Source organism: Arachis ipaensis, chromosome B08 (assembly GCF_000816755.2).
Source record: "Arachis ipaensis cultivar K30076 chromosome B08, Araip1.1, whole genome shotgun sequence".
NCBI lineage: Eukaryota > Viridiplantae > Streptophyta > Magnoliopsida > Fabales > Fabaceae > Arachis > Arachis ipaensis.
In genome coordinates, this window is record NC_029792.2 from 84610549 (window position 1) to 84621484 (window position 10936).

Consider the following 10936-nt stretch of genomic DNA (forward strand, 5'->3'; position numbering starts at 1 on the left):
ATTTTATAGAACACTATGACAATTATTTAAAATAAAATTAGGTTGACATTAATAACTAAATTTTATAAATAATATAATCAAATGTGATTTATATTTATACTCAAATTTCATAAATAATATAATTAAATTAGATTAATATTTATAATATAAATACGAATAAAAGAACAACAGTGACTTATTGTGGTTAAATTTTAGTAAATTCATAAAAAAAGTATTATTCTGTTATAATAATATTTGATTATTCTATTACAAATTATTTAATATATCACTGTAAGAAATTTGATTGTTTGTGTGATTGGTTAATTTATTACAAAAATTATAAATATATACAAATATGTGGTAACTAATTTCTGTGATTTTGGAGACGATGTCGTCGGTTGAGGAGATCAGAAAGGCTGTGTGGGGTTGTGAGTCATCAAAGACACCAAATTGAGACGGGTACAACATGAATTTCATTAAGTGTTGTTGGGGAGAGATAGGATCTGAATTTACGGCAACAGTGATGGAGTTCTTTCAGACAGCCAGGCTATCGAAGGATATTAATATCACTTGGGTGGCGCTGGCACCGAAGTTCATCGGTGCAAAGGAGATTAAAGATCTGAGACCTCTTAGTATGGTTTGGGGTGTATACGAGGTTATATCGAAGGTGCTAGTTAGGAGGATGAGAACAGTGATGCTAGCATTAGTAGGGGAGATTCAGAGTGCATTTGTAAAGGGAAGGAAGATACATGATGGGGCACTTATCGCGTGTGAAATAGTAAACTAGCTTAAATTGAGAAAAAAGGAGGCAGCAATAATCAAGCTAGATTTTTAAAAAGCATATGATAGAGTCAAGTGGAGTTTTGTGGACTTAGTATTGGAAAAGATGGGGTTTGGGCATAGGTGGAGATCATGGGTTATGGAGTGTGTGGCCACAGCTTCTATGTCGGTTTTGATAAATGGTTCGCCGACTAAGCCATTCAAGATGGAAAGGGGTTTGAGACAAAGTGACCCGCTTTCTCCTTTCTTATTTGTTTTGGTTGTGGACGTGCTACATCGAATGATTGGAGAAGCAATCAGGAACGGCCATATATCTCCGTTGTCGGTTGGGAGAGATAGTATAGAGCTGTCACATCTTCAATTTATTGATGGTACAATTCTATTTTGCCCGTCAGAAGAGGAGACTATCAAGAATTACAAGCGGCTTCTGAGATGCTTTGATTTGATGTTAGGCCTCAGTATTAATTTTGACAAGTCGAACTTGATACAAATAAATTGTGACGAGCATTGGGTCCAGCGTATGTGCAGCTTATTGGGTTGTAAGGGAGATACACTTCTAGTTAAATACCTTGGAATATCCTTAGGAGCAAATCCGAGGTTGGTGAAGACCTGGAAGCCTATAATAGACAAAGTAGAGGAGAAGCTCAGTCTGTGGAAAGCTAAAGTACTAAACAAAGCTGGGAAGTTGGTGCTGATCAAGTCAGTATTGAACAGTCTGCCAGTATATTATTTGAGCTTGTTTAAGATGCCGAAAGTTGTTGCGGAGAAATTGATCTCACTGCAGAGAAGGTTCCTGTAGAGTAAGGAGGATGGTAGTAATGGGATGGCATTAGTAAGATGGGAAGTAGTGCAGGCACCTAAAAAACTAGGTGGGTTGGGGGTTGGAGATGCTATGGTTCAGAACACAGCACTACTATTTAAGTGCAGTTTGCAAAGGAAGAATGCCCGTTGTGGAAGAAGGTGGTATGTTCATGTCATAATCTGAATCCTAATGATCTGCTGTCAACTCAAGTGCTACCTACTAGAGGAGGCCCATGGAAGGATATATGAATCAACATATAAGGGATAAGATGGTTACAGGCTTGTCTATGGAGGTGGGTGATGGGCGACGTACTCGGTTTTGGGAGGATGTATGGTTACTTTGTGGATCTTTAAAGGATTGGTTCCCCAGGCTTTTCTTTGTTTCAAACCAATGTGGATCTGTTATAGGGGATTGTGGATTTTGGGATGGGTTAGAGTGGATTTGAAACTTCCAATGGAGGCGAGAACTATTTCAACGGGAGTTGGAGCTTCTGAGACATTTACATGAGGAGTTGAGACTTGTGAAGTTAGTAAATAACAGAGAGGATAGAGTGGTGTGGAAATATGATAGACAAGGTATTTTTTCAACTAACTCATTTGTACATGTTTTGCAGGAAGAAATACTCCCGGAGGAGGTTACCAGTTACAGCTTCACTAAGACTGTTTGGAAAGGTCTAGTTCCACCAAGAGTGGAGCTGTTTTCTTGGTTTGTCTTAATAGGTAGGGTGAATACAAAAGAAAGGCTAAGCTGATTTGGGATTATAAACCAGGAAGATAATATATGTGTTTTATGTAATAATGATGTGGAACATGTACATCACTTATTTCTCGGCTGTGAATTCGCCTGGTAGGTATGGAGTGCGTGGATATCAGTGTTTGGCCGACAATGGTCCTTTCCGGTTTTGATGAAAGAACATTTCCTATGTTGGACAGAGGAACCGAGGAGAAAGAAGGATAGGGAGCAGCGATTGAGATGCTTCTGTGCGATTATTTGGAATATCTAGATAGAAATGAATAGAAGAATTTTTCAGAATAAAAGCAAAAGGGTTGAAGAGATTATCAACATGACTGTGATGAGCTCCAACAAGTGGAAAGGTGTGGATCTCTTTATTTGTTGATGGTTATGCCGAAGATGACATGGGGGGTTCTTCTTTGTGTTGTGATCTTACTTTCTATACGTTTGAATTGTAGTGTCTGACTTTTTCTGTTTGCTCCACCTATTGTATTGAGCTCTGTGCTTTAAAAAAAATAATTCTATTATTGATAGAAATTTTTTGAAGAATAAACTCTCGAACCAATCCTTATCTAAACACACACACACGACTTTAAAAAATAAGAGGACAATATGACCCTCAACTTATTATTTGGACATTATGCAACTCTTCCAACAACTAGTTCATCAAGTCCTAACAAAAATTTAATGATAATTTTATTTATAATTTATGGGAGTTTATTTAAAGCGGTCAAAAAGGTTTTTATATATAGTAAGATTAACCACCATTACTAACTCATTCCTTTATTTTTATCGTGGTGACTTATACTTCTCCTACTTCAATTGTGTCACTATACTTAATCTTTAGCACTAAGTACGATTTTGGTTCCTAAGGTATAGGCTAAAAATATTTTTATCTTCAACCTTTTTTTACATACAAAATCATACTTAAGATTCAACTAAATTTTAAAATCATCCTTTGGACTAAACTATCTTTCTCCTTCCTCACTAAAATACTTAATTTCTATTCTTCTTTCTCTTCTCCATCACAGCAGCATTTCTTCTTCTTTCTCTTCTTCGTCAGAATCAACAACAACAACAATGAAATAGAAATAAAGAAAGAAAAAAACAACAACAATTCATTTTAACTAGCAACAACAACAGAAGAAAAGAAAAGAAGAAAAAAAAACATCATCATCTCTCTCAACTCCAAAGAACAACAACAAAAAAAGAAACTTTCAATAACATTTTTCTCAACATTCTCATTTTCTTTCCCCATTTTTCTTCTCTATTCAGAATTAAAAGAAACAGAAGAAACAGAAGTAGAAGAATAATGAAATCAGAATAAAATCAGAATCAACAACAACAATAGAATCAAAATTAGAATCAATGTAATTAATAAAATCAACAAATTATCAATATAATTAACCAAAAAATAGAAGCAGAAGAATCAACAATATAATTAACAAAATCAATAAATCAGAAGCAGAATTAGAACCCTAGGAAGGAGTAGCGGCGAGGACGCAAAGCAACAGCAGCCAGCGAGAAGCAGCAGTGACTCGAGGAACAGTGGCGAGGAACAGCAGTTCCCCTTTCTTCTTCTTCTTCCTTTCCTGTAGTTCAATTCATGGTAAGTCTTGTATTTCCTAAATTCTTCCTGCAACAACAGTAGCTCTCGCTCTAAATCTAGGACATGTGATTGAGCCTCCCTCATCCTTCTATTGACATTGTTCCCAAATTCCATCAATTCCTCTCTCAAAGCAGCGGCGCAGACCTGAAGTAGTGGCGAGGACGAGAAGTAGTGGTGACATGCGAGGAGCAACAGCGAGTGGCGAGGAACAGCGGCAATCGGCGAGCTAGCGAGGAGGAGTAGCAGAAATGACACTTCCCCCTTCTTCTTCTCCCCTTCCCTGTGGTTCTCCGCGGTTTTGCTTCTCTCTCTTAACTCCAGAACTCTCTTTCTCTTTTTTTTTTTATTATATATTTTTTTGGTAGGAGTAATTTGGTAATAAAATTTACGATTTAAGTAAAAAGGACTATTTTAAAACCAAATTAAATCTTAGGGACAATTTTATATGCAAAAAGAGGTTGGAGACGAAAAAATTTTTCGGTCTATACTTTAGGACCAAAATCGTACTTAACCCTAATCTTTATTAGTATCTTTATTATTACCACTAACATAAGCTTAATTAAATTACTTTTTCATTCTTTTTTCTTTGTCTATCACATCCATGACCAATGACTTATTATCGGTTTTATAGCATATGCATAGTTTTAAAAATTGAATCGCATCGATCAATTCAATTAAATTAAGCACAAGTTGACAAATAGACCAGTCTGCTTCAAAATAAAAATCTATTGTAAAAAAACTAGTCAAAATCCGAAAAAATTGATAATCGATCGAATCGAATTAGTTTTTTAGTCGTTAATTAATTTAAATGATAAATATAAATTAAAAAATGTAAATTATAAACATAAAAATATTATTATGTTATATCAAATTTTACTTCAATTAAATTTTGGTTGAATTTTTAAATTTTTTAATTTTTAATTTTACTAATTTAATAACTGATTTGATTTTCAGAATCTTACTTTATATGATTTAAAAATCTTCACATATTATAAATAAAACTACTACTAAATTAAGTTATGATAGTGCTTGATTAAACATTAAAATTATAGGGATTTATTACTTTTTTTAAGAATGTATTATTCTTTGCATAAATGAGCAGAAATCGAATTGTGTGTTTATTTTACAAAATAGTCAATAACACCGATAATGGAATTATATACTACATACTAGTTGAAAAACTTCCGGACACCCACACGTATAGAGAAAGTATTTCTCAAGCAATTCTTTAATTTCCATGTAAAAATCACTTATTAATATATTAAAAATATTATATATACATAAAAAATTAGTTATTATATATTTATATATAAGTATATATAATTTAATTAATTTTTAATATATATTTTATATTAATAACTAATTTTAATAATTAATTTTAATATATACCTAATATAATTGATAACATATATTATAGTCTAAAGGGTAGTACCAGTGTACTACTACATATATATAAACCGATTAACCTTTCAGTTAAATTTGCTACTAAATACTTATTATGTGACCTTGCATCAATGAATAAATAAAATCTGAACTCTGCAGATGAGTTATTGCTATGCAATCAGGTATCCCTTGGTCTTTCTATTTGCCTGTTGCTAAGCTTTACTTCTAAATTTTGGCAGTTGAATTTGAAAGTAACCATCGTTAACATTTATTAGAATCCGGTCCATTTATACATTAAAGTGACATGTTAATTACTTTTAATGACATTTAAAACAATATTTATTGTAAACCTTCATAGAAAATGCGCGTCTTTTCGCTTCTGTTTTGGGTCAATTTTTTGAATACATATATCGATGCGTTGCTTTACTTGAGTGGTGCTTTCAATACTCCTCTTGAATTAGAGATTGTGAGCCATGCTAATTAACGACTATATTAATTAAACGGCGAATTTTAAGAGAATAATAAAAAGACATTTAAGACAATTTTTTTTATATATGAGAATTGTTTATAAAAATAAAAAATATTAAAAATTTTTAAAATTTTATCAAAATATCAGAACCCATATAAAAAAAAAAAAAAAGTTAGGAAAATCGTTTGGTGCAGTTTCCGATTTTTGTTTAAAAAACCTAGAATTTTCTGAAAATTTTAAAAAGAAATTAGAAAAAAACTCAGTGAGTGAAATTTCTAATTTTTTAAAAATTAAATAAAAAATTAATGGATCAATTTCTAATTAAATAATAAAAATTGTTGGGTATGTGGTGCACGAATTCCCACACTCTGTACAACTGAATCAGCAAGTGCATTGAGTCGTCCAAGTAATACTTGAGCGAGTCAGGGTCAATCCCACGAGGATTGTAGTTTGAAGCAAGCTATGATTATTTTACAGATCTTAGTCAGGCAAGTAGGAGATGTTGGTATGTTTGTTTAATTGCATAAAAGGAAATAAAGGAAAAAGGGTAATCAGAACTCAGAAGTCGTGTAAACTATGATAAGAAGGTGGTTAAGGCTTGGAGATGCTTTGTCCTTCTGGATTAACTTTGGTCTTACTGTCTTCTTCAATTGTGAATGATTTCTTCTATGACAGGCTGTATGTGATTGACGCTAGTTTGCACATCCACCAATACTCCTCCAGATCTGAACCCTAGAGTTAGTGCAGATCCATTCTGATTGAGGGTGAAGCTTCTGCAGTCCATTCTCCTTGATGATCCTACTAAAAACGCCACAGATAAGGTCGAATCTTCTGGATCAGAGAATATTGCGCCTTTGGGTTCTAGCTTTTACCACAGAGACCCTAATCTCCCCATACTTCGGCTGAACTGGTGTCTCGAGAAGTCCCCAACGAAGTCGTGGATTAGCCGTCTAAGAGATGTATAATCAAGCTGGTGGTTCATCATTGTCCGATGAAAGACTCACTCTGAACCCATGTAGAATGTGATAACCTTATGCCAGTTCAACGCATTCATGTTGATGAAGAACGAAGATACATCTTAGAATAGAGAATCAAGCACGAATTGAGAAAGAACAGTTGTACTTTTATTAATCCGTAAAACTCAGTAGGGCTCCTTCCCTCAAACTTGGAGGTTTAGAAACTCATATTGATAAAAAATACAATGATAAACGAAATATGGCTTAAAGTCCTCTATGATTATGTAAAATATCCCTTAAATACTAAACTAATGACTAAGGATTACATAAGAAAGGTAAAACAGTCTTTTTAGTGCTAAAATTCACTTCTAGGGCCCACTTGGTGAGTGTTTGGGCTGAGCTTTGATGAGATCCACATGCTATGAGGCCTCTAGGGCGTTGAACACTGGATATGGGGTCCTCTTTGGGTGTTTAGACACTGGTCTCCTCCTTTAGGTGCTGGACGCTTGGAATGGGGCTGGAGGCTGGCATTGGACGCCAGTTTTGGACCTTCTATTCTGAAGAAAAGTATGGACTATTATCCATTCCTGGAAAGCTCTAGAAGTCAACTTTCTATAGCCGTTGAGAATGCTCCATTTAGAATTCTGTAACTCCATAAAAACTCTTTCAAGTGGAAGAAGGTCAAATCCGGACAGCATCTGCAGTGCTTTCTCTGCCTCTGAATCAGACTTTTGCTCCAGCTCCTCAATTTCAGCAAGAAAATACCTGAAATTGTACAAAAATACAAAAACTCATAGTAGAATCCAAAAATGTGAATTTAACACTAAAACCTATGAAAATTTAATAAAACTTATACAAAATATGCTAAAAACTATATGAAAATGATGCCAAAAAGCGTATAAAATATCCGCTCTTCAGTACGATTTAGAGAGTAACATATCAATTCAACCTTGTCCTTTTCTCCAAGTGACAACGCAACCTTTAACACAAAAAAGATCTATTTTAACTCCTCACTAATTTTCTTGAGACAATGCGGTCTTTCAGTCAGTATCACCATCATCTATTAACGAAAATTGCTGACGTGTCATTATCCAAGAAGTCTCTTTGGAGTAAGTCCCAATATGTAACCACTTCATCCAAATGAATGTAAAACTATTCCTTCACTCTTCCCTCAATAGAAAAAGAGAAAGCAAAGACTAAGATAGCAATCTCATCTGACCCATGTCCCCTAGTGGTTGAACACACCATTTGAAAGTCCTTAAGATGCTTGATGGGATCTTCAGCAGGCAAGCCATGAAACTTGGGAAGCAAATGTATCAACCTAGTTTTCAACTCAAAGTTGGAATCCAAGTCAGGATAGCAGACTTGGAGCGGTTGAAGAGTGATATCAGGTGCACCCGCTTCCTTGAGAGTAACTCTCCTTGGAGCAGCCATAGTCTGAGTACCTAATTCAGTAGAAGCAACGTCAAAAGAGTAAACAGAGGAATAAAGAGTTCTTTCGGCGAGTGACGCCTCAGAATCACCTTTAGAATAGGTTGGTGAATCGGCAAGAGCTGCTTCACTACCCCCAAAGGCCAATCGACGTCGAGCTTGCCTAATGTGTAATAAAATTCTTTCAATTTTAGGATCAAATGGGGCTAAACTCGGATCCGGTGATGAATGCGTCATTCAACACAGGAAATGTAGAGTTCATGCAATTATAGTGACAAAAAGGAATACTAAGAAAAAGTAACTACTAATTACTACTAATTATAAATTCTAACTAATAACCAAAGACAAAAAAACAATCAAAAAGCAAGTATTAACATATGCACATATTCACACCAACCAATAATATGGCACACATATGCAAGTCCCCGGCAACACCAAAAACTTGATAGAATATTAACGTCGGTCTAAAAAATTCAAAGGTTTTCAAACTCGAATGTCGCAAATATAGCCTAAACCGAAAAGTAACCCTCAATAAGAGTTTAGAAGAATGTCACAAGAATCAAATCAATTACCGGGAGTAGGATCCCGGGTTATTTTTTCTAGGACTTGCGATTGAGTGCACATCATTGATTAGAAAATCTGGGGGTTTTGAATTGCTTGCAGGAAAAATAAAGCAACTAGAATTCAAAAGCAATTAGCAATTGACAATTAAATGGCAAGAATTAGAAACACCAAACATGTAAATGACTATCTGACATGCATACAACTAAGATGATAGCAATAAAAAGGCATGTAACTAAGAGACATGAAATTACGATAAGAGAATTAGAAAAGAAAAGTCAACAAAAAGGGATGACAATTAATTAATCTAAAGACCTTGGCTAGGGGTGAGAACTAGGCTTCCTATCCTTGTTGTTAACCACAAACATGATAATTAGAAAGAGTATTCCTACTTCGTCATCCTCTAATATTGAAGGAAAGTCAAGTAGGCATAATTGATTTCAATTCACAAGTCCTAGCCAACTCACTAATTTGACTTAGTGAAAGACTAGCGTTAGTGGAAACTAAACCAAGTTAATTCAAATTACCAATCAAAATTAGACATTAACAACTCAAGGATACCCAATTACTCAACCCCCAAATCAAGAAAGAAAATCTACTTCATACTCAAAGTAAACATTCTATCAAATACTTGGTGAGCAAGAAAAAGGAATATTATGTAATTGAAAATATTAAGCACAATTAAATCTACCCACTACTAATTATCAATGATAACAACTCAAATAACACATATGAACCATGAAAACTTCAATGCATTAATAGAAATTCAAAAGTAACAAGATCCATAAACTAGCAAAATAAGAGAAAGTAACTAACAATGTTTCTAGGTTAAATTAAACTAGAAAAACTATAATTAAAGTAACAAAATAGAAATTCAACAAGATCGAATTCAAAAATTGGAACAAAATATAACCAAAGAGCACTAAAATCTAGAGAGAAGGAAGAATTTCTCTCTCTAAAAACCTAAGAACAAAAAGTAGCTAAAAATTATGTAATTGTGTGTATTCTTATGTATTTCCATCCCCCATTCAATTTTTGGCCTTTCTCCATTCATAATTAAGTTGATTTGAGCCTAAGAATGGTTCAAAAATCGCTGGCACGTGCAATTCTAATAAAATCACGCGCTTTGTGTCATGCGTACGCATGGGTCATGTGTATGCGCGAACGCTAAATCCTCAAATCTTCAATTCTTTATGATACTTTCACTTTTGCATGCTTCCATTCCATCTTCTAAGCCATTCTTACTCTATAGATCCTAAAATCACTCAACAAACGCATCATAGCATCGAATGGTAATAGAAGAGAATTAAAAATTAATATTTTTGAGGTCTAAGAAGCATGTTTTTAACTCTTAAGCATGATTTAGGAAGAGATCATAAAAGCATACAATTTGGAGCATAAATGTGAAAAGAGTTGATAAAATTCACTAAACTCAATCTAAAATAAACCATAAAATTATGGTTTATTATGTCACGTTAACATATGTTTAGTGATAATTCTTGGGTTGTTAGTTGTTATTGTTTCCGCTAATGCTAGCTTTTTACTAAGGTAATTATTAAGTTAGTTAGGATTTGTGGATTAATAATAATTATGCTCACTTGACTTACTCTTCGATGTTAAGGATTGACTAGGTGAGATTAATCCATCATAATTATCATAGTTGTGGTTATGCAAGGAAGGGATTCCATAACTCATCCAAAATCAAGGTTCCATTTATGTTTTGAACCACTCTTCACTCTCTTTAAAGCTTTACTTGTCCATATTACATAGATAGTTCTTTTATTCCTTTATTAGTTTATTAATTATAATTTTAATTGTTCTTTAATTCCTTTAATTGTTTGCTTCAATCATTGAAAACCCCCTTTGCCTTTTACAACCACAATTGTGCGCTTATTGTCACTAGTTCCTAGAAAAGACGACTCGAGATTTGATTACTCTCGGTTATTTGTATTTGAAAATTAAACTTTGATTGATGGGATTTAATTGCCGGTTTAGACTATGCTACCGACGAAGTGATTCTTGTTTTGAGAAACTCCGAACCGGCGCAAATCCTATCAATCAATATCGTTTTGACATCAAATTGATTAGGAGTCTTTTTGTCAGGAACCTATTTATTCTAAAAGTATTTTATACAATATTCTTTTGAAATTAAATTTTATTGTTGTAATATTTATTATATTAATATCTTTTTTTCGTAAAATTTTAAAGGTATGGTATAGTAAATATAAATGAAT

General features: G+C 33.7%; 1 protein-coding gene across 1 annotated transcript; it reads left to right on the forward strand.

Annotated features, from left to right (window-relative positions):
• LOC107611179 lies at window positions 866-2466 on the forward strand. Its single transcript, XM_016313134.1, has 4 exons — window positions 866-1548; window positions 1969-1990; window positions 2175-2266; window positions 2412-2466. Exons 1-4 carry the CDS (start codon window positions 866-868, stop codon window positions 2464-2466), a joined length of 852 nt encoding a protein of 283 aa, XP_016168620.1.